The sequence below is a fragment of the Periophthalmus magnuspinnatus genome, chromosome 15, assembly GCF_009829125.3.
Source record: "Periophthalmus magnuspinnatus isolate fPerMag1 chromosome 15, fPerMag1.2.pri, whole genome shotgun sequence".
NCBI lineage: Eukaryota > Metazoa > Chordata > Actinopteri > Gobiiformes > Gobiidae > Periophthalmus > Periophthalmus magnuspinnatus.
The window spans coordinates 8653550-8678949 of NC_047140.1; the positions used below are offsets into that span (position 1 = coordinate 8653550).

General features: G+C 42.4%; 2 protein-coding genes across 2 annotated transcripts; one reads left to right on the forward strand and one right to left on the reverse strand.

Annotated features, from left to right (window-relative positions):
• Positions 1–1229: 1229 nt before the first annotated feature.
• Positions 1230–3935, forward strand: adob (2-aminoethanethiol (cysteamine) dioxygenase b). The gene has a single exon (XM_033980150.2). It carries the CDS (start codon positions 1259–1261, stop codon positions 1991–1993), a length of 735 nt encoding a protein of 244 aa, XP_033836041.1. The 5' UTR covers positions 1230–1258; the 3' UTR covers positions 1994–3935.
• Positions 3936–13324: 9389 nt separating this feature from the next.
• Positions 13325–15696, reverse strand: LOC117382613 (early growth response protein 2b-like). Its single transcript, XM_033979821.2, has 2 exons — positions 15438–15696; positions 13325–15133 (listed from the first exon to the last, which is right to left on the reverse strand). Exons 1-2 carry the CDS (start codon positions 15583–15585, stop codon positions 14112–14114), a joined length of 1170 nt encoding a protein of 389 aa, XP_033835712.1. The 5' UTR covers positions 15586–15696; the 3' UTR covers positions 13325–14111.
• Positions 15697–25400: the final 9704 nt, after the last annotated feature.

A 25400-nucleotide genomic window follows, 5' to 3' on the forward strand; every position in this document is an offset into this window, starting at 1 on the left:
GTGGACAGTATTGACTTAACAGTTAGTCTACAAAATTACTTTTGCAAAGGCTTTAGGAATCCATATTTAAATTAATTGTATTATGAAAACAAAAGCTGTTGGTCACTGGCTGTGGAGCTTCTGATATGCAAACGCTTGGACCAGGTTCATTTAGTTTGGCCACAATAGACTGACAGGAGGTCACCTCAGCTGAGCTCACTTACACAATGTTTTGAATATTTGCCTAATTGATCTGTCTTAACCTGACCCCCTTTGGGAGAACAGTGACACATGCCCCTTTCTCATAGTTTTTGAGGATAAAGCATTTGAAGTAGTGCTGCAGAAATTGCAATGGCGTTTGTAAAGGGATCAGAATCTGACACCAGTCTCCTGTTCCCACAACTCATGCCAGTCCAACTGCAACTACAGTTTTACACATTAAGCCCGGTGCACACATCACATAAGATCTGTTTAATAAAATGAACGTATTTGTATGTATGTATTTATTTTTGAAGTCAACACTGTGGGTGGATGTTGAGTGAGCCTGACTCCAGACTGCAGAGGGACAGAGAGATGCAGGGATAAGGCTGGATAAGGCAGGAGCATCATGCTGCATTCAAAAGCAAATGTACTAGGCTCAGTCTGTAACATGTTTCATAATGTTTAAGAAAGCAAGACAGACTATTATCTACATCCATAACTACACTTCCCATAATGCCCCAAGTGTTAACAGCAGGCGCGTGCTCTGGAGCCTGTAGATGCGTACGTGTTTGACAGATACTCACAAATGGGGAATACTTTTCGGTTTAATACACGGCATTTCGCATCTACAAAGCTGGCACATGTAAATATGAAAAGTATTAAATGTTTGGGTTGATATGTTTAATTTGCTGCAAAACAAGACAGACCAGGCGACAATATAAAACTCAAAGTAATAACAATATTGCGTGAGGACGCGAACCCGAGATCAAAGGTAATGAAGAGCCCTCACTCTGATACAGCGCCACGGACTAAATCAATAAAACAAAGACTACACGTGCTTCGTATTCTCGTCTCTTACTGTTTATTAATATGATAAGTTCTGTCATTGTATTTATATGTAAAATAAACTGAGAGGATTTGCATTTGCATTTGATTTGTGAAGTTTGATAAACTGAGGCCACAGACAAATCCCATGCAGAGAGTGGTCTGTCTCGTACAGAGACGATCTTCAGTGCTAGCTAAGCCGCTAGCGCTAGCCGTGAAGAGAAGAGCGGAGGCTGAGCGCGGCGCGGACGGAATGGTTCCTGGAGACAGCAGCATGAGCTCCCTGGTGCAGAGGATAGCCCGGCAGGCACTGGTCACCTTCAGGAACCCGCCGAGGATCGGAGAGGAGGCGGGAAGGTCTTTCCTGGAGAACCACGGCCAGCTCAAGAGCCTCATGTCGGAGGTGAGCGCGGCGGATCTGAAGCTAGTCCCGCCAAAGGCGGACAGCTCAGGCGGGACGTCCCCGGCGCGCTCCTACCAGCCCCCGGTCACTTACATGCACATCTGCGAGACGGACCACTTCAGTATGGGCATATTTCTGCTCAAAAGCGGCACCTCCATCCCCCTGCACGACCACCCGGGCATGTACGGCATGCTCAAAGTGCTCTACGGGAAGGTCCGGATCAGCTGCTTCGACCGGCTGCAGCGGCCCAGCCCTCCCCAGGCCCACACGGACTCTCTGCGGCTGTCGGTGCTGCGCTCCACGGGGGAGTTCACCCCGGAGAGCGGGCCCTGTGTGCTCTATCCCGACCGGGACAACCTCCATCAGATAGACGCTGTGGACGGTCCCACGGCGTTTATGGACATCCTGGCCCCGCCGTACGACCCGGATAACGGCAGAGACTGTCACTACTACACGGTCCTGACAGAAGCCGAGGGTCAGGGCGCGGGCCAGCCGGGACAGGAGATGTGGCTCCGGGAGATCTCTCAGCCCGCGGACTTCTGGTGCGGGGCAGAGTCGTACCCCGGGCCGCAGGTCTACCTCTGATCCAGCGGCCCCTCTCCTCTGGGTCTGCTGTATTCTCTGCACTGGTCACGGTCATGATGAAACTGTGAGGCATTTCAGCTTGTAGCTAATTATCAGAAATAATGAATGTATTGGCCTTTTCCCGAATGGGAACTTTACAGATAATGTTGTGACTTTGGAAATCACTTCTGTCATGAAGCTCAAACAACTCCCTGCAGTTTAATAATAACACGGTCTAATTTAACCTTTACCACATCTGATCTGTAGGTTTAAAATCACATAGAAGTCTCCTTTAGTATGTGCTTGGATTGGCTCCTGTGAGTGTCTGGACAGAGGCGGACCCTACGTCAGAGGGACCAGAGGGAGATGAGGCTGTGACCTCAAAGTGAACTACTACACTATGCTTCCACCTGCTTACTACTACTACTACTACTACTATTCAAACTACTGCTCCTGCTGCTCTCCTGCTGACTGCTCGCTCCTGCAGGTGAAATTGAATAACCCAGGTGTGATTACTCTTGGACAAACAAAGCCCGGAGGTGGACGGGAGCTTCCGGAGTGGAGAGTTCTGCTGTACAGGATATTGGTGTCATAAATGAAACAACACGACTCGGCGGCTCTGTGACAACAGACTCAAACGAAGGGAAAATTCCTGTATGATTTTGCACCTTATATTACCCTATGGAAGGAGTCGTGATTTCAATAAAGTAGGGCAGCGACCAAACATGGATCTGTAGATGAGTGTTTTTGATGAGTTGATTTTAGCCTAGATTCAGACATCACAACATTCTATAGACCAATACTATTTAACACAGATGGACATAGCTCAAATGAATATTGTTCAAATGCAGCTTTTTGTTGTAATTCATTGAGTTCTTGAGTCTAGTCACTAATAGAAATGATCAGGGTCAACATTTGTGCATTTATATTTTGGAGACTTTATGGCAAAGTACAATATAACCAATGGGAAAAACTGCCTCTTGCCCCTCATCTGGGAGTATGACATAATCATATTGGTGAGAGAAGTACTTAATTTTGTTACTTAAGTAAAAGTACAGATACAGAGGCTAAAAGTTACTTAAGTAAAAGTATCACATGAAGAAATCTACTTAAGTAAAATTATTTAAGTACTGTTTAAAAATGTACTTAAAGAGTAAGAAGTAGTAGTAAAGTATTTCACACAAGTGTTGTTAATTTGTTAAAAGTGTAAATCTAGTGATACTGTTTTAAAAAAATATATACATATTTTGACCAACAAATCAATTTCTTAGTTTTTGTTATGAATTTTGTGTGTTTATTTTTTGGTAAAAAATAACCCCTGAAATCATATGAAAAGTACTTTTTACTTTTCAGGCCTGTTCAAAAATGTAGTGGAGTAGAAAGTTCAGATACCTGCTCTCAAATGTAGTAAAGTAAAAATAAAAAGTATCCACTGTAAAATTTTACTTCAGTAAAGTTCAGGTACCTACAAATTTTACTCAAGTACTGTACTTTACATGTACTTTGTTAAGCTCCACCGCTGATTTCTAGAATCTGAAAACTACCAGTTTGTCACTTTAACCCTTTAATTTTATGTCTTTTATTTTTATTATTTCATCAAATTCACAGCTCTTAAGCACTCTTATTACAAATGAATCCTGTACTTGATCAGTTTGCCATTAAATCTATTCTAAAGTTAAGCTTAAGGTTCACTTTATCGTCCCCCGTAATGAAAGTCTTCCTCTGAATTTGACCCATCCTTCAGTGACAGGAGCAGTGGGACTCGTCTCCAGATCTTGAGCTAGTCTTGGGGTGATGGGGGAGACCGGAGTGCCTGGAGGAAACCCACCCAGACATCGGGAGAACATGCAACCTCTACACAGAAAGGCCCGGATCACTGGGGAGTCAAACCCACAACCTTCTTCCTATGAGGGGAGAGTGCTAAATATAATGGTAGTGCTGCACAATATTGGAAAGTGTTGTGATATGCGATATTGCTGCGATATTGATATTATTGCAAGATTTAACATACTTTTTGACTCTATAATTCAGTTAGAATTTTAAGAACTAGTAAAACTGTCAAAATAAAACTTAAAGGTCCTATATTACACAAAATTGTCTCTTGTAGCATTAAGCCATGTTAGAATGTTGTTACCTCTTTGAAAACATACATGGATTTGTTTTGTTTCATTCACACATGTTTGAGTAGCACTTTATTATTAGTCAGTCTATGTCTCCAAAGCTCAAAATGCTCTGTTCCACCTTGTGATGTCATGAAGTAGCAGTTTTCAAATTAACAGCTCCTTTTACCTTTAGTTCAGTAGAGATCAGAAATTCCAGGGCTGAAATTATCCGAATGACTCTAGTGATGGTGTGTGGAGTTTAAAAACATAGTGGAGCACTTCATGACATCACAAGGTGGAACAGAGAGTTTTCAGTTTGAGAGAAAAACTAAATATGCAGGATTTGTGTGTTAAACATGTGAATATGTGTTTTTGATAAGGAAACAACAGATTAGAGAAGCTCTTTAACAGACACCAAACCAGGACTAAATCAAAGCTTGTTCTGGATTTAAATACGAAAACACAAAAAAACAGCTCCGTTAATTGCGAGAAATGAAGTATGTTGTGATATTGATTATTGCGTCAGTTGATATCGATACTTTTGCGATATACGGTGCAGCTCTTCATAATGTAAATAAATAAATGATGAGACATTGTAAGTCAAATGCAAAAACTGACCAAACGATTTGCAAATACAAATAAAACATTGATAAAATGTTGGTTTGTCATTCCAAACACAACAAACTAATAAAAAAGATGGTTTGTGATAAGGATAAAAGTGTTCATACAGGCCTATTAAATACTTATACCTCAAAAATGTGTCAAAGCAAAACTGTAAAAACAAAGAGCGGATTTGAAGGTGTTGACATTTGATTGGACCATAGCAGAATTACTTCCTGTTTCCCTTCCTCAATATCCAGAACACTGAAGCCTGTGCAAAAGCAGGAATGAAAGGAATACTCGATTTTGTTACTTAAGTAAAAGTATTAAAGTCCCCGTTTAAAAATGTGCGTAAAGAGTAAAAAGTACAAGGATTTTGCAAATATTTTGAGTTCAATGATTTTTCTAGCTGTTTTTATTTGTTGTTATATTTTTGTTTGCTCAAATTATGAACGTGTTAAAAAATAAACCCTCAACAATAATGAAAAAATACTTTTACTTTTCAGTCCAGTTCAAAAATGTAGTGGAGTAGAAAGTACAGATACTGCTCTCAAATGTAGTGAAGTAAAAGTAAAAAGTACAGATATCTACACTTAAGTATACTTGTACTTTTTACTTTTACTGTTTCAATCAAACTCTGTAAAATCTGCTTTATTCCATCTCCAATCACATCTAGTACCATTTTAACCATTATATAACCTATTTTTTACTGTTTCTGGTCAAAGTCAAAGTTTGAATGAACCTCAGTGTTAATGAGTGACTTTTAGTTACAAAATACATAGTTGTTCTTTTACCTTCACTCTACACTGAACAGGCCTGTGGTTTGAACCCAAGCTGTGCCAAGATACAACCTTAAAGTGCATACCACAGGTTTTCATGTTTTTCTAATGTCTTGGTTTAGTGGGATAGTAGCCTCCATGTGCTAAATATTTATCAGTTTTACAGCAGTTACGTGGCACTTTGGGAATAAAAGTTGTATTGGGAATATATCAGTGAAAACCTCCATCCAATTCACGCATAAGAATAACATTTTATTGGCAGTTTACACCTTTATTTAACAAAATAAAGGTGTAAACTGTCATTTTGATCAGTCTAATCAGAAACACTGTGCAATTTTGAAAGTCCGTTGTTAACAATATGGTGTGATTTGGAGGTTCGGGGCAATATGGCTCACACTGGCAAAGGTTCCAGTTCTGGGCCCCTAAAACCCTGGGGCCCCGGACAACAGACCCCTTTGCCTCCAACTGTTGACTCCCCTGGTTAAAACTTTAAAAATGTCAAATTACAGAAAGGTTTTTGGTAAAATCATAAATCTACAGTCTTCAACTTTCTGGAGATGGCCACTGAGTTAAAGCCATACTTCAGAACATTCTCCATGATAATAAACACGTTTCCTGCAATACTTTGGGATACTATAACCAAAGAAACAAGCCAAATCTAAATAAGATCAGAAAAGAGTCAGGTTTGTGGAGATGCAAGCCCACAATCACAGTAAGGATGCGTGTTTTTCTGTGTTTTTCAGTTCAATAAACAACCAAAATGAAACAAAACATGCTATTTTGCTGTCTGTTTTTTTGGTTTAAACGTTACATCCTGTGGTTTAAATATAGCCTATTTATGTTTACGTTGTAGTAAAATGAGTAGTGTAACCGTCATAACAAAACATATTCACATATATCTAAAAACGTCAAACATCTTCCTAGAAAGAGCTGCATGACGAAGCAGAGGCAAAAAGATACGAGCATGTTAGTTTGTTTTGGCTCTGACATGTCATCTGGCCGAGGCTGTGCAGGTGCTGCCTTCAAATGAGGTCAGATTTCAGGAGATAACATGCGATACTCTCACGGTAATGCAATAATACATCGCAAAATATCAAGTGCTTAGTCGACCGGCAGTTTGAAATTTCAAGCTGAATTTGAACGCAGCACAAAAAGCCAATGACCCAAACTGACCCAATTCTTGTTTCCGACACCAGAAATTCCAATAAAGTTTAAAGGAGCATGTAGCTTTTCTGGTGTGGGGTCCTTCTTGTCTCCATGGAGATTTTATTGGCTTTCCTGGAATGTTCAAAAGTGTGGCATTAAAGAGGGGGTATTATGCTAAATCATTTTTTGGAACGTTCTACCATGTTTCCTCATCAAAAACATGTCTGAAGAGGTTTTATTTGTCATCTATGCATGTTTGAGTAATTTAGCGATCTCTCATGGGCACTATTCAAACCATCCTTACGTTTAGCTATAAGATTCTGTCCAATGCTCCGCCCACAAGTCTACACCCATGCTCCCGCTCAAATAAACACAAATACAGTTGGTCAAGGTGATGAGAGCAGAATCATAATGTGTCAAATGTGAATCACCAACAGCTGAGCCAGGAGACATCGGGGGCCCCAGTGACAAATTCAGCTTAGGGCCCCCTGAAAGCTAGAGCCGGCCCTGTTCTCCATAAATATACAAAAACATGATACAACTTCACAAACCTGATGGGATGTGCAGTACTTTCATTAGCAGGATGTACACTCATCGTGTTGTGACAATGCTCTGAAGGGGCTGTAACTTAGCGCAGGGAGCAAAGGGAGGGGAGACTCAGACCATCAAAAATGAAAGCGAAACACGTTAATACGATATTTTTGGTGAATATAGCATTTTCAAAACAATAAAAGGAAACATGGTGATCTAAATATATTATGTGTTACAGTTAATACCCCGCAGAAGTAAAATACTCCCTCTTTAAAGAGCCTACTATATCTATATCTTACATTTATTGGATTACATGTGTTTTGCTGGTTAAAAAAGATACTTGGCTCCGTGCCGTCATTTGCTTGTTCCCATGGAGATAGATGAGATACTTCACGCAAAAAGTTCCATAGTGTGTCTAAATTCAAAAGAAAGCAAAGAAACTATGAAAGGAAACAGGTAAATACAAATAAATACATAAATAAAACTACAATAGTGTAATGATATGAGTAAAATCACTATAAATAAAACACAAAGCCCATGTGGAAGAATTTAAAAGTTCAAAAATTACACAAAGGGATCAACAGTGAAATAAACCAAACTATAAAATACATTTGAACCCCCAAAAATGTAAAAACATAAGAATTTTTCCATGTGTTTTTGTATGTATTGTTCAGTTGGTGGAGTGTTTGTCCACGGATTGAAAAGTGGGCAGTTCAAATCCCGCTCTCGACATAACTGGGCGATTCCAGCTCCAACAGATAAGTGCTGCCATTGTGTCCTTGAGCAAGACACTTAACCCACCTCACCTCGAGTGTCTCGTGTATGAGCGGCTCCTTGACGTAAATCACTTTGAGCCATGAAGGTGGAAAAACGCTATATCAAAATGTGACTGTTTACCATTTATTTGCGTTCGTTCTTCAAATGTGCCTGGATTTGAACAGTGCGACAATTTGTGAGAGATTCAGACTGAAATTCGGATAACTCCTGCTTTACTTTACATCTTGATTTATATGAAAGGGGGAAAAAAGTATGACCATCTAGGTAAATGTCACTTTTTGTCTGATTCATGTGTCTGCATATAGGCTGTTCTTCTGTTTAATGGGTGAATGTTCTGTACTCCACCTGTCTACAGAACTATTCCATGTGCTTTTATTGGCTTTAGATGAACATTAAGGTTTCGGTGTCAAAAGAAAGACTAAATAAAAGTGTTTTTTAAAGAATTTTATATAAGAAATGTTACATAATTCAGCTGAAGCTTATGTATATAGGCTAGCACATTTAAAACAACTTCATCTGACCAAACACGACACAATACATGGGAAATAATAGTATAAGAAAACACCAAGATATCCTGTCTGGCTGGTATTAAATGCCAGGAAGAAGAGGTGGGTTTTCACGCTGGTCTTAAACAGCGAGACTGAGAGGTAAACACGGAGGTTCTGTTGGCTCCTCTGGTCTTGTCTTTTTTTTATTTTTTTTTATGTATGTATGTATGTATTTATGTATGTATGTATGTATGTATGTATGTATTTATATTGTTTTATTTTTTGATTGTTATTTATTTTATTATATTTTTATTTATTTATTTATTTTTGTATTTACGTGTGAAAGTCAAATTCTGGTTGTGGAAAAATTACAATTCTAGATGAAACGTAAAGTCCATCTGTCTGTCGGTGAGTTTTGAAATACAGAAAAGGTTTATTGTTTGTTACAGCAGATACAGACAGGACAGGGCCCGGGACAACGCTACATACATTTCAAAGCAGAGTGACTTTTGTTTCACGCCCATGAGATAATGAACGTTTACTCTTCACGGGTAGAACAGCAGAGAGTTTCCTGTGGGATGGAGACGGGGCCTGACACAACATGAATGTAGTTAAATTTCCATCACGTTCCTAAAACTCCTCTTGAGTCATGATGAAGACGCCCTTTTCCAGTTGGCGGGCAGGTCGACTTGGATCCATCTAGTGGTCATCGGAGGTAAGACGTGTGAGGTGTCTGCAGTCAGAGCAGGATGTCCAGTTTGGATTCAGTGAGGGACCGTGGATCTATTAGCGAGGGACGCATAAGGAGCTCCACAGTCCCGCCCACTCCCGAGCCCGGCCTGGTTCAGGAAGTAAAGTTCCCATTGGTTTTTTCCCCACAGAGCTTTCATAAAAGTCCTAATATTACAGTTTAAAGACTCCGGGGTGTCCGTTTATTCAACAGAAGAGGAGGATTCACTGTCTCTGATGTTTGTGGGTCTCAAAAAGGTCATTAAGAAAATAAGACGAGAGTGACGTCATGAAGGGTTTAAAGAGAGAGGGAAACAAGAAGAACCATAGATGAAAGAGAAGAAGAGAGGGAGAGAGAGGTGAGGTTAGAGAGGGAGGGATAGAGAGGGAAACAAGAAGAGCTACACATGAAAAAGAAGAAGAGAGGGAGGGATAGAGAGGGAAACAAGAAGAGCTACAGATGAAAGAGAAGAAGAGTGGGAGAGAGAGAGGGAGGGACAGAGAGGGAAACAGGAAGACCGCACAGATGAAAGAGAAGAAGAGAGGGAGAGAGGTGAGGTTAGAGAGGGAGGGATAGAGAGGGAAACAAGAAGAACCATAGATGAAAGAGAAGAAGAGAGGGAGAGAGAGGTGAGGTTAGAGAGGGAGGGATAGAGAGGGAAACAAGAAGAGCTACAGATGAAAGAGAAGAAGAGAGGGAGAGAGAGAGGGAGGGATAGAGAGAGAAACAGGAAGACCGCACAGATGAAAGAAAAGAAGAGAGGGAGAGAGAGGTGAGGTTAGAGAGGGAGGGATAGAGAGGGAAACAAGAAGAGCTACAGATGAAAGAGAAGAAGAGAGGGAGGGATAAGAGAGAGGGAAACAGGAAGGAGAGGTGGAGTGAGGGATAGAGAGATGAAGAGAGGGGAGAGGTGAGGTTAGAGAGGGAGGGATAGAGAGGGAAACAAGAAGAGCTACAGATGAAAGAGAAGAAGAGAGGGAGGGATAAGAGAGAGGGAGGGATAGAGAGGGAAACAAGAAGAGCTACAGATGAAAGAAAAGAAGAGAGGGAGGGATAAGAGAGAGGGAGGGATAGAGAGGGAAACAGTAAGACCGCATAGATGAAAGAACAGAAGAGAGGGAGAGAGAGGTGAGGTTAGAGAGGGAGGGATAGAGAGGGAAACAAGAAGAGCTACAGATGAAAGAGAAGAAGAGAGGGAGGGATAAGAGAGAGGGAGGGATAGAGAGGGCAACAAGAAGAGCTACAGATGAAAGAGAAGAAGAGAGGGAGGGATAAGAGAGAGGGAAACAGGAAGGAGAGGTGGAGTGAGGGATAGAGAGATGAAGAGAGGGGAGAGGTGAGGTTAGAGAGGGAGGGATGGAGAGGGAAAGAGGAAGGAGAGGAGGAGAGGTAGAGAGAGACAAGGGAGGGATAGAGAGAGATGAAGAGAGAGGGAGGGATAGAGAGGGAAAAAGGAAGGAGAGGAGGAGAGGTGGAGGGAGGGATACAGAGAGATCGAGAGAGGGAAGGATTGAGAAGGAAACAGGAGGGAGAGGTGGAGAGGCATAGAGAGGGAAATAGGAAGAAGAGGGGGAGAGGTGGAGGAAGAGGAGGGAGGGATAGAGAGAGATGGAGAGAGGGAGAAAGGTGAGGTTAGAGAGGGAGGGATAAAGAGGGAAACAAGAAGACCCCACAGATGAAAGAGAGGAAGAGAAAGAGAGAGAGAGAGGGGGATAACAGAGAGGGCAACAGGAAGGAGAGGAGGAGAGGCAAAGGGAAGGATAGAGAGAGATGAAGAGAGAGGGAGGGATAGAGAGGGAAACAGGAAGAAGAGGAGGAGAGGTGGAGGGAGAGGAGGGAGAGATAGAGAGAGATGGAGAGCGGGAGAAAGGTGAGGTTAGAGAGGAAGGGATGGAGAGAGAGGGAGAGAGGGGAGACAGGAAGGAGAGGGGGAGACAGATGGGACGGAGAAAGAGAGAAAGTGAAGGAGAGAGGGAGAGAAGACCTTTAGAGGAAGAGAGAGGGGTGAGAAGAGGTTAGGTTAGAGAGGGAGAGAGACAGAGAGAGAAAAAAGAGAAAGAGAGAGACAGGGGAGAGACAGAGAGAGAGCGAGAGGAGGACTTAGAGAGGGAGGAACAGAAAGAGGAGCATGAGAGAGGGGGAAGAAACAGAAGGAGGGGTTAGAGAGAGAGAGTGGTGGACTTATGGAGGGAGGGACAGAAAGAGAAGAGTGCATAACAAAGGAGAGAAAAAGATGGTTAGAGAGAGGAAGAGAAAGAGGTGAACTTATAGAGGGAGGGATAGAAAGAGAAGAGTGTGCGAGAGAGAAAGGAGAGAAAGAGAAGGAGAGGTTAGAAAGAGGGAGGAATAGAAGAGAATAGAGAGAGAAGAGAAGCATACGAGAGAGAGGAGAGAGAGTGTCAGTCTTTAGTCCCGTGCAGACAGGAGCTGGTGGGCAGTGCCATGTTCTTCTCTCCCACATAAAGCTGCCGTCAGTCTCAGCTCCACAGGGACAAAGAACAGAGCGCCTGAGGAGAGATAAATAAAGAGAACGCACAGAGAGGGAGGACAAAACTGTTACTAGCTTGTCCAAAATTAAGTGACTTCTCAGTTACAGAAGTCCTTTTGCAGAAGTGGTGCCACCACAATAGAGTTTGGACTTCTTGATAAATGACCTCATGTTTTGATGCATCGTTCATGACCGACACTGGCAGACATCAGGGGCATTTCACAGGATTTCACAGAACATCAACTCAGTGTAAATGTGGCTCAGTCGGTAGAGCGTTTGTCCACTGGTCTGAAGGATGGCAGTTCGAACTTGCTATTGATGTAATCATCACTGGTGGAGCGGTCAGTTCCACTGGCCCACAGGTTGGAGACATGACTCCAGCTCCCACAGATGAATGCTGATGTTGTGTCCTTGGGCAAGACACTTAGCCCACCTCACCTACAGTGGAGTATGAATGTGTGCGGGCGGGTGTGTGGCTTCCTTGATGTAAAGTGCTTTGTCTTGAAGATGGAAAAGCTCTATATAAAAATGTGACCGGTGGAGGGTCCTGCTCGTTTCGTGACAATGTGATTGCGTTGCCTGGAATGTTACATATATATGATACTACACTTATCTTTTCTTCAGTGGTGGATGGATGCAGTACTCAGTTTTGTTACTTAAGTAAAAATACAGATATAGAGATAAAAGATGTAAAAAAAAAACTTTTTTTTTTTTACATAAAAGATGTAAAAAAAAAAATCCACTTAAATAAAAGTATTAAAGTACTTTTAAGTTTAAAAATGTACTTTAAAAAGCATTTCACTCAAGTGTTGTTCATTTGTTAAAGTATTAAAAGTAGTGATTTTGTTTAAAAAAAACGAATCCATTTCTTAATTTTTCTCAGGAATTTTGTGTATTTGTTTTTGTTTCCTTAAAGCAGAAACTTCAACTCAAAAACATTACTCAGGATGTTACCATAAACAGTAAAAATAACCCCTCAAATCATGTGAAAAGTACTTTTTCTTTGCAGTTTAGAAAGTACAGATATCTGTAAGTATACACTTTAAAAGTAAAGTGCAGATGCCTAAAAAAAGTGTGGTACTTTACTACTTGTACTTTACCTTGTACTGCTGCTTTTCTATTGAATTACGTGACTTTTTATGGGCCAAAATATTGGGTTTGTTAGAGTCATGTGCTTGTTGTTATGGAGACAACTGTGTTTTATGCTGGAACATTGAAGCTGAAACAGTAACAGCTCCAAGGAGAATAGGTGGATGTTGGGATTGGCTTACCATTACCATTTGCAGTTCATCTAACACTAATACTAATTTGGAGGTAAAAGAACTTTTTAAAATTTTGAGATAACGTTTTGGCAAAAAGCCTTCGTCAGATCATGTTTTCTTTTCTGATTTGGACCTGAGAGTGTTATGCAATTTTGTTTTTTGACTTTTTTTCAGAAGTTGCTGCTGACTTGAGCACTTTTTGCTCTGGTATCTGCACGTTTACTTAAGTAACAAAGTTGGGTCTTCTTCCACCACTGACTAAAACTTTGATCAGTCAAAGGTTTAAGAAGTGCTGTGATGACCTTGATGTTATTAGGCTACTGAATACATATACCATCAACCATCGGGCTAAAACGTTCCTCCATCACCACAGGTCAGACTCAGTAACCATGACAACATAAACAATTGTACAAGAGAACTTTTAATTGAATTGACAAGAAGCGTCATTGGTCCAGCACAGTCAAAGCTCCAGTGCTCGGCTCATTGCATAAAAATGAAAGAAAAAACCACAACATAAACGCATATATCCTTCAGACTCTTCCAAAAGTTATGAACATTCAAAAAATACAAATCTTTGCCAAACAGGAACAGATTATCACGCTACAGTCAGGTAACAACCTCCCACCGTATAAAAAACAAAACGACATCTACAAAGAGGGAAAAACAGTCTGCGGTTGCATCTGAGTTCAATATTTAAAATCATATTCCAACATTTTCCTCTCAAACAGTCGTATTAAAAAGTGTTGACCTGTTTAGTCGTTAACTTCATTTTATATGTGGTGGCTACAAATTGGTTTAAATTCAAATGAAATTCCTCACTGTGAAATAGGTTTGTTCTTCTAGTTTGCATAAGGACATTTTGCATTCACACATGCCCTCTTGCATCACCTGGACTCTAAATCCCTGAGTAGCAGCAGCACAAACTGTAAGCAGACAAGACGCCTTGCCCAAGAGCACAAAAGCAAGCTGTAAGTGAGGGTTCATGTGTGAGTGTGTGAGAGAGCAGGGCTGGTGTGGGGCCGTGCTGCACGTGCACTCTGTATCTCTCATAGGGCTGTTGTTATGGTTATGTGGACCAGCTTACACCGGGGCACTTGTGGACACTTTTATGTGGTATTTCTGTTTTTCATAAATATGCATTGACTGCTGTCAGTGTGTGGTTCAGATACAGGAGCGTGCAGCAGAGGGCCAGGGCTTGTGTGATGTTTGCACGGTTCAGTCCAGGGCACGTGGGGTTTAGGAGGACCCGGAGGCCTTCTTGTCCTTCTGCCGCAGGTGGATTTTCATGTGCCGCCGCCGCTCGTCGCTGCGCGCAAACTTCCGTCCGCACTGGTCGCAGGAGAAGGGCTTCTCCCCCGTGTGCGTGCGGATGTGCGTGGTCAGGTGATCGCTGCGGCTGAAGTTCCGCATACAGATGCGGCACTGGAACGGTTTGTGCCCTGTGTGGATGCGCAAGTGACGGCTCAGCTCATCTGAGCGCGAGAAGCGGCGGTCGCAGCTCTCCGCGGGACACGGGTACGGCCGCTGGTGCACGGGCGTCTTGCTGGGCCTGTTGGGGTACTTTCGGGGTCGCAGTATGGGCCTCAGAGGGAGGCTCTGATGAGCGGGGAAGGCTGCGGCCATGGGCCCGTCTGTGGATGAGCCTGGTGCGCCGAGGGTGAAGTTTCGAATAGTGTTGAGCGGTGTGAGAGGCGGTGGAACCCGCAGTGGCTCCAGGGAGTACGGCAGGGATTTCCGTTCCTCCCGCTGGCAGCTCTGCGGGTAGAAGCCACTGTACTCGGGCACGAAAGACAGGAGGGCAGCCCCGTCCACCGTGGGCTGAGGCGCGTGGTAGGACATGGCGCACGCAGAAGATGCCATGTATGCGCTCTGGTCCTGGTACACATCCCCGCTGCATGAGTAGGACGGTGCCGCGTGTGGGTGTGCGTGTGAGTGAGCGTGCGCGTACATGTGGCTGAGGTCCGGCTGCGCGTGCGCCATGACGCCTTCCCCCGCGTGCTCTCCCTCTGCCGCGCTCCCTCCTGAAGATGTGTGGTAGGTGTCCGGTGAAGACGCGGACGCAGAGGTGAGGTCCGCGACCGCGATGTCCGCGCTCACGACGTTGATGAGGTCCTCCGTTGTCCACGGCCCCCGTGCGCTTCGAGAGTCCACAGAGAACTTGGCCGTAAACGTCAAAGGCTGCGTGCGTAAAGTGGCCACGTAGTGCGTTAAGTCCGCGTGCACAGGTGGTTCGTCCTTCTGTCCGAACGCGAGAGCACCTGCGAGACAGAGACCAGCACGCGCATTAGGACTGATACAAACAAACACTATAATCACAGTGACTGATGGGAGGCAACATAAATCCCACTTGTCCTGTTTGGAAAGTGACAGTTGAACAAATCTGTTTAATAGGTAATAGGGCCAGTTCAGCACGTGCGTGTGTATAAAATCTACAGCAAATGGGGTACACCAGAACATCGTGACCAAAACACAGCAACAGACAGACACTTCATTTTTACGCACGACACTTTCCCCAAACGCCTCACATTGACATAGCCCGGACAGGCCTCATGTGGGACTTACCGGCTCCGTTCTTCCCCCCATACTCCTCCTCCTCCCCCAGGGGCTCCTCTTTGAACACGACCCCCTCTGTGGAAAATACGTCTTTGGGGATCACGTCCATCAGACTGCCATAAGACGCGCACAACTCGTCTCCGGTCTTCGCCGTCATTTTGTCCGAGTTTAGTGAGACCACTTCTCCTCAAACCATCCCTTCTGAGTGCCTCTGGCTTTTTGAAGCGTGACCCATGTTTTTATTCCTCTTGCGCGTTTGTAAATAGCTCCTGGCCGTCGTGTTATGATTATAAAGGGGATCTCTGGGTGTCCCCTGTGCGTCACACACCAAATATGGACTAAGGAGAGGGAACTCCGAAAATAGGATGGCTCGGTTTGATGTGAGGTAACCCAAATAAACGAAAAGCACATTTTTACGCATTCATATTACAAACGCTATTTTAATCCAAGCGACAATTTTGTGCTTTTTTTCCAAACATTTAATATTTTGTGTTGCGCGTAAAAATGTAAGAGAATGGTGGTTCGGAATTCCGGTGGCTCCCCTCTCCATACAAGGCGTGTCCGGTGATGCGCGAGGATCCCCCGTGTGCGTATATGGCTGGTATCCGGGTAAATGGTGCCAGCGGAGCCCACACAGACACTGGCGGCACGGAGGGAGCTATTTGTTTGGTTCTGTCAAGGCGCACTGCACACGTCTATTGTTGGCGCCTCAGATGGATGGCTTGATTACCTACAGGAGAACAGTCGTTTCTGTGTGGGGAGGACCACAATGAGCCAGCTGGTTAACAAGTTTGGTTAAGTTTTTGCCCAGTGAAAAGATACACGTGGGATGACGATATAGGCCTAATTGAGATTTTTGTTTATCTTAATGGCTTAAAATGACTCTCTCTGATCTGAATGGTCACTATCTAAACCCCAGCACCTGGAGCCAATCATGAATCAGTGCTAGTGCAGCCTGTGCTGCTCAGTGAGTGAATTCTGGAGGTTCTGAGCTTTCACATGAAGCCTGTCCATATACTGAGAATTAAAAACTTGTGCGTGTCCTCTATCTGCAGATTAAAGCTCTGGCAATAGTTGTTCAGATGTGATTGTAACTCCAAACTATGGTGGTGAAAAAAGTGTTTGTAGCTCAAAGAAAGACTGCAGCATCAATGTAAAGTTCATTAAGATACTGTTTTTGATCAAAACATCCATCAATTTTCTTCCACCTATCCGGGGCCGGGTCGCAGGGACAGCAGTCTAAGCAGGGACTCCCAGACTTCAAAACAACTGTCCCTTATCCTCCTCTGTGTAAACACGTGTAGAAAGGGGGCTGGGAAAAACAGCACCAAGAACTCCAAAAAGTTCCTACAGTGCGGAACCCCATTTTGCAATGTGGTCAAACGTTCAGTCGCCTCGCTCCAAAAACATTTTAGTCAAACTCACATGTTTGAAAATCAGTCATGTCACTGTGGTAAGAATTCTTGAAATATATATAGCTACATTTAAACCATTGATTCAATGTGTTTCGTTTGGACTTTGCTATTTCTTTGTTCCTTGTCACTTTTTCTCAGATGTAAGCTCACTACCGCACACATCAGAGCTTCAGGGGCTCACTGTGTTCAGGTTCAGTTACTGCATTTTCCTCCATTTACCATGCACAGTTCAAGCACATCATTGTAGCACAACATCTCCCACACTGAGAGACGATTCAAAAGCCCTACTGTAAAGTTAAAAGTGCTCTATGTGATTTGTATGGTGCTTATTCCATGGAGATGTTTTTGTTTTGCCTAGATCAGGGGTGTCAGAATTTTAAAATTGGGACTAAGTCGCGAGCCAAACTAAATATTTATTGAAAAATTTTAACACATCTGCATGTTTTTCAGAAGGGGGGGACTAAATTTTAGTGAGGCGACAGGTAGCAGATGCAAATGACAACAGAAGTAATGGGGGCCGGCGCCAACGTATTTGCAAAGCATTCACATTTGCATGCTCCTCTAATATTGTAGTATTAGCGGTGCATGCGCTATACTGGTGCGGCGGCCGGTGGGTCAGCTATAATACATATTTGATATGATTTTGCGGGCCAAATATAATTATATCGAGGGCCAAATTTGGCCCACGGGCCTGAATCTGACATGTCTGGCCTAGATTGTTCCACAGTATGGCATTAAATGTCTACCCAATTTAAATGAGCAGATAATGCCTCCAGGTTATATAACATGTATGTGGAGACTCTGCTCATAGTAAGAATACATTTACATGTACAGTTACAGAGACGACCTGAAATCACAAATTAGGAGAACATGTACGGCATGTCAGAAGCCCCCATGAATAGAGAAACAACGAGGCCAGTTACGTCGCCCGGACTGGCGTTACCGGGGCCCCACCCTGGAGCCAGGCCTGGGGTGGGTGCTCGGCAGCGAGCGCCTAGTGGCCGGGCCTTTCCCCACGGGGCCCGGTCGGGCCCAGCCCGAAGGAACGACGTGGGGCCGTCCTCCCGTGGACCCACCACCTACGGGAGGAGCCATGAGGGGCGGGTGCAGAGAGATCCGGGCGGCAGTCGAAGGCAGGGACCTCGACGACCGGATCTCCAGACATGGTACGTTCCTACCCTCACCTATGGTAATGAGCTCTGGGTAATGACCGAAAGGACAAGATCGCGGATACAAGTGGCTGAAATGGGTTTCCTCCGCAGAGTGGACGGGCGCACCCTTAGGGATAGGGTGAGGAGCTCGGTCACACGGGAGGAGCTCGGAGTAGAGCCGCTGCTCCTACACGTTGAGAGGAACCAGCTGAGGTGGCTCGGGCATCTGCTCAGGATGCCTCCTGGACGCCTCCCTATGGAGGTGTTCTGGGCATGTCCTACCGGGAGGAGGCCCCGGGGAAGACCCAGGACACGCTGGAGGGACTATGTCTCTCGGCTGGCCTGGGAACGCCTTGGGGTCCCGCCGGAGGAGCTGGAGGACGCGACCCGGCCCCGGATAAGCGGAAGAAAATGGATGGATGGATGGATGGATGGAGAACATGTAGACTCACCATGTTGCTAACAGATATATGTTTTGAAAATAAGCCAACAGCATTCAAATAATCAGAACAAGTACATTTATCATGCATCTCTTTAAAGCTAAAGTATGTATAAATTTAAAGGGATGCAACCTTCTGGAGGTGGCACATCATCTGCTTGATTCCATGGACAGTTAAAACCATACTTTAGATTCAGATTCAACTTCATTGCACTTGTATATGTACAGTGCAACGATTGGTTTGGAGCATTCTCCATGGAGATAGATAAGTTATTTGCCATACTGTGGAAGCTTAACCAAATTATCTGATTTTGACTAAAAAATTGCATGTTGAGGTTAAGTTATGTAAACTTAACCCCACAGTTCCTTTTTAAACGTGTCATTGTGAGTATTTTAAGATGATATCACAAAAATGTGACTCAGTGCGTTTCAACAATCAACTATATTTAGGCTTATTTCCTTTTTCACAGCAAAGGTCAGTGTGTCACGCACTCCTGTGAATCATTATCATTACACTCACCTTTTATTACCAAAAAAGGACCATTGTTATGCTTCTATACTCTTTACATTTGCTTTTTAATTACCCACAGACACGTTAGACATATGTCACTGTCAGATCATGAACTAAAGATGTGTTTCACCACAGGCCGGCTGCAGACCTCCTCCCTGATGACCCGGCCAACTTCGTATTCATTGTTTTTTAGATACATACTGAAGACAGCAGATATATGAAGCAAGATATATAGAATTATATAATAAAGAAAATGAAAAGAAAGAAAAAAAAACCCTAAATGCAGCAAAAAGTTAGGGCCAGGAGTGCTACTTGGCTGTATAGAGATTGGTGCTCTTCAATATATCGACCAGTCTCACATACAAAGTTGAAAAAAAAAGCGAGGCACTCAAAAAGTGTATCTGCCACATGGTAATAAAGACTTTTAATTATTTTGTACTTTTTGAGTGTCTCGTTTTTTTTTTTCAACTTTAAATAACTAAATATTTTTTTCTATTCAAATCCTCATAGTATCCACCCTTTGCTTTGTCGACAGCAAGACAAACCCTTGGCCTTCTCTAAGTGAGCTTCATGATGAAATCTCCTGAAAATGTTTTCACTTCACACCTCTGCCTTGTCAGGGTCAAGAAATGCCAAAAGCTTTTTTATAATTTGTTACTTTAGTCCTCTATGTATTATTTCAAGTGAAAAAGCTCATTTGAAAGGGTTACTTTATTAGAATGAAGCGGGTCAAAGTCAACCTAAAGTGAGAGCCCCCAACCCCCACTCCCCTCCACATAACTATTATCTATATGTTCACTGTATAATTTCAACCTTACTCAAATTCACCATGCATTCTTCTACTTTAATTAATATCTCTGTGTCTCTGTGTGTCCATGGGGTCTTATTCTGTGTAAAAGCTGCTAACCCTGTAGTTTAAACCTCTACAAACATGTTCTTAAATGTCCCTGTGTGTCAGATGCCCTGCCTGTGTGTCCATGGGGTCTTATTCTGTGTAAAAACTGCTAACCCTGTAGTTTAGACCTCTACAAACATGGTCTGAAACATCCCTGTGTGTCTTATTCAGTGTAAAAAATCAGGTAGAGAGCCTTTAATTGATCAGAATAATAAAATGATTAAAAACCATTCCAATCTTTTTTCACATATATAGTAGATTTCCAAATATTTTCTCGTTGTAAGATCCATCTGACCGTACACTTTATTGCAAACGTGCATTATATTTGCTTCTATTTCAGTACCCAGTCTCTCCTTCTGCTCTTGTGGCTGTATGCGGTCCTGTCAGATGACTCAGCCCAGACTTGAGTGAGCGGTGACATATTCACACAGTGCGCTTGATGGTACGGAGAGATCAAAAGGAGGAGAGGAGAAAGAGAGGGAGAGGAGGGAGAAGGAGAGAGGAAGGGGAGAAGAGAGAAAACAGAGAGGAAAAAGAGAGGGAAGGGAGCGATAGCAGAGGAGAACGAAGCAGCAGAGGGGAAAAAGAAACGGAGAAAAAGAGAGGGAGATGACAAAAAGAAGAGAAAGATAGAGAAAGGGAGCGAGGGAATGAGGGAAAAAGAGAGGGAGAAAGAAAGAGACAGGGGACGAGAGAGGAGAGAGACAGACAAGAAAGAAAGAGACAAGGGATGAGAGAGGAGACAAAGACAAGAATGAAAGAGACAGAAAGAGAGCGAGAAAGAGAAAGGAGAGAAAAAGTAGGAGAGAAAGAGAGAACAAGATAAAGAGAACGAGAGAAAGAAAGAGAGAGCAGAGGAGCAGAGGCTGTGAGAGAGAAGACGGCTTTTGAACGCCCACACTTCCAAAAATGTTGTTGTGTAGAGATTGTGTGGCTGCCGCCCACTCTGTGACAGATGGGGGCTCGCGCACTCACACACACACACACACACACAAATACACACACACGGGCCTCCTCCTACACACTATTGCTACTGCTGCTTCTGCCTTATACTGGCCTTCCTGTAAGTTCCTACACACTTGTATGGGACAATAAGAAGCCATTGTTTTATGTTATGCAATGTATTTCAAGTTTAAATAAAACACAAAAAGGAAAACACAACAAGGGCTGCTTCATTATGGATGAAATACTAATCGAACTTTTGTACTTTTAAATCACAATCTACATATTTAATGTGTTTTTGCTCTGTGGGTCACACACTCACTATACACACAACGCACTCACTACATACAACACACTCACTGTATATACAACACACTCACTATACACACAACACACTCACTGTATATACAACACACTCACTATTCAACACACTCACTACACAACACACTCACTATATATACAACACTCTCACTATACACACACACACATGCACACACACTATACAACACACTCACTATACACACAACACACTCACTATTCAACACACTCACTACACAACACACTCACTATATATACAACACTCTCACTATACATACACACACACATGCACACACACTATACAACACACTCACTATACACACAACACACTCACTATTCACACAACACACTCACTATTCAACACACTCACTATATATACAACACACTCACTATATATACAACACACTCACTATACACACAACACACACATGTGCACATGCACACACGCACACAACACACTCACTATATACACAACACACTCACTATATATACAACACACTCACTATATATACAACACACACATGTGCACATGCACACACGCACACAACACACTCACTATACACACAACACACTCACTATACAACACACAACACACTCACTATTCAACACACTCACTATATATACAACACACTCACTACACACACAACACACACATGCGCACATGCACACACACTATACAACACACTCACAGTGCAGCTAGTAAGTAGGCTACAACAGTGTTAATACTACTACTAAATCCATAATTACTATCTGCTTCTTTTTCGACTTGTCAGTACTCGTTAAAGACGTCTTTAAAGCAGACATACTGCATGTGTGTCTGCTCTATAGTTATATGACACCTGTGGATCATTACGTTATAATTTGCACATATTAAATCATAATATTAATCTAAAACAGACATTGGCAAATTACGGCCCGGGGGCCACACACGGCCCTTTGGACTTATTAATCCGGCCCCCGAACATGACCAAATCATATTAAAATAGGCAACGGTCAACCTTGTTCAATTTAACTTTTCAACAAGCTATTTTGGCACTTGATAAAACTGAACGTGAGTTTTTCTGCTGTGTTTATGTATACATGAATTATTAATTTAATTAATGCATTTAGAAAACAGTTTGTACAGGCCAAATCTAATGTTATATATATATATATATATATATATATATTAAAAACCCCTGGCCTGGCCCCTCTGTCAAATTATTTTAGAACCCATTGTGGCCCATGTGTCTACAGTTTCCCCAGCCCAAATTTAAAATGACTTAATAAAATAAACAAGTCCGCTGACTTCCACTGAGCCCAATGGAGCTGACGTCACTGTAAACGTCATGACAACAAAGAGCCGTGTAGCTGTTGGCTCCTCCACATTGGAGACAGCTGCACATCACACTAGAGGGTAGAGGATTTTTTTTTTTTTCATTCATACCAAAATCACACAATATGACTAATCCAACTGTTATTGCTGATTAAGAAGATACATTGTGAGAAAGAAGTAAGTACAGAGCAGTGGGTGTATGTCAGTGCCAGTGAAAATGGGAATTGAAAATAAGCAATTAAAGATTACTCAAACTTGCAACAACTCCAGGTGAGTAAATGGTGAGAAGAAACAACTATAACATGGACAAAAGCTCTGGAGAGTCAACTTTGCAGAATAGGTCTGATTTAAATGTAATTTCTCTCTGAATATTTACTTTGTCCAAAGTGAATGATATGATTATGACGACTATGAATAAATCAAATATATTCTGAGCCACTACAGAACAGAAGTACTTTACAGCTCCACAGAGCCTTCAGTAAATCACATTTGAGAGATTATCATTTCACAGATCATAAATAATGTGGGAAGTATATGCTCACTTAGCTCTACTTTCTGTATTTGAACAATGGAGCCCCTGATATGATGCATCCACAGAATTCAGTGGTGCAAAAAGTACTCAATTTTGTTACTTAAATAAAAGTACAGATACCACAGTAGAAAAACACTCAAGTAAAAGTAAAAGGTATTAAAGCACCCGTTTAAAAATGTTCTTAAAGAGTAAAAAGTACAAGTATTTAGCACATATTCTGAGGTCTTATAAAGCTTCAAATGTAGTGATTTTGAAAAAGATTTGTGCTGACTTTTGTTCAGCAGAAACAACCGAATCAACTTTTTCATTCTAGCAGTTTTTATGCGTTTATTTGTTGTTGTTATATTTTTGTTAAATTATGAACATGTTAAAAAAAACCTCACTCTTTTCAGCAGGGCTCAAACAATAATAAAATATAAGTTTACTTTTCAGTCCTGCTCAAAAATGTGATGGAGTAAAAAGTACAGGTACTGCTCTCAAATGTAGTGAAGTAAAAGTAAAAAGTATCCATTTTAAAATTGACTTAAGCACAATTTGCTGTTTATTTTCCCACTCCAGATGAGGGTCTGTGTATTGTCCACTATGGGCATCGGGACATGGATGTTAATTTGACTTGTAAAGCTTGTTTAGCCTAGCCTGGTATAGCATAGAATTTTCCCCAATGATCAATGGCCCTAGCCCCCTTGTCAGTGTAATGTATGGTTTTCGGACCGGCCCGACGCTGAGATTTGGAAATGTCCCAAACTGACTTCCATACTTGCACATAGTGAGTTCTCTCTAATGTGTCTTGAATGTGTCTGCTGACCCCGCCTCCCCCTCTCCTGTGGGACGCTGCCCTGTGCTCCCTTCGCCCACGCTCCTCCGGGCGCAAGGCCTCGTGGGGGGTGCCTGTTTTGTGTGGGGCCGCTCGGGGTGTCAGCCGGGGGTCCAGCGGCTTCGTGCGCTCCACCACGCCCATTAATCATCTGTCATCTGCCCGTTTGTTTGTACGAATCTTTGTCTTCATCTGCACACCATGGTGACTGTGCTGCCCGCCTGGCGCTACAAGCTAATCCTGCTCGGGCAAACATGCTAGCTAACAAACTCCAACTTGCGCCGATGTAGCTAATGGTACTGGTGAAGGACCTCGATCAGGAACACTCACGCCATACTGTATAAAGATGTTACCTATAAGTATAATTCTTCAGTTAGGGCTGCTTAAGATTAATCACAATTTGAATCAACGCAGTTAGCTAATTGCAAACCTGCAATTTGTGAAGTGTCATTATTTCCTCCACAAACAACAAAATCTCCTGTCTTATTCTGCATAAAAACTGCTAACCCCGTACTTTAGATCTGTACAAACATGTCTCAAAATGTAATTCTTGTTAGTTTGTCATATTTCAGTCTTTCTGTCAGTTCTTCTGGACGTTTTTAAAATGTGAACTTTGAACAGAATTTTATTAGTAAAACATAAATTGCAAATTGCATTGTGCGGGCCTACTTTATAATCAAGATTCAGTTAAGAAAGCATTAACATGAAGCTTGAAATATGAACTGCAGACAAACACAAGAATCCAATGCATTTCAGAACATGTTTGTGGCTTTAACACAGAATAAAACCTCATGGAGACACACAAGGAAGGACATCTGAGACACAGGGAGATTTTAGAACATGTTTATAGAGGTCTAAACACAGGGTTAGTATCTTTTGCACAGAATAAGGCCCTAGGGAGAAGAATTAATATTTTGTAAATAGTGGTCTTTGTTGTTTGTTGATTTTAACCTTTAAAATTTTTTCAACCCACATTAGTACAGATTAGGGTTAGCATAACATCAAACTGGACTAAATGCATTGAATCATATGAATTCTTACATTCTTGTTGTTATTTCTGTAACATCCTAAGCTAGTATGGCCTTATATAGCAGGCTAATGCATTTTGTGTAATTATATTTATGGACCAGATAAGCCAGTGCATGGGCCCCATTTGGCCCATGGGCCTGAAGTTTGACGTGTGTGATCTATGTGGTCATCTGCTGTCCGAGCCTTTATCATGACCCGCAGGACCTTTTCCTGACATGTCATTATTGTAATGGGAAAATTACACACCAAAAACTGTGTATGGAGCCAATACCGTGACAAAGGTAGGATCCTCCTCTGTTCTGGGCTCGCAATTAGACGCAGATATATAAACAAATCATAGAATCTCTGCCGTTGTTGTGGAGATGTGAAGAAAATTAGTCTAGTAAAACAATTTCAAAATGATGCTGAGCTAATAAAAATAAAACAATGTGTTCTTTCTCATAAGGTATAAAGCAGGGCTGCAAGATTTAACGCAACCAAATTATAATTTGCATCAAAACCATTAGCAAATCGCAAAGGCTGCTGTTTGTAAAGTACCACAAACAACAAAATATCCTGTCTTATTCTGTATGAAAACTGCTAAGCCTGTAGTTTAGATCTGTACAAACATG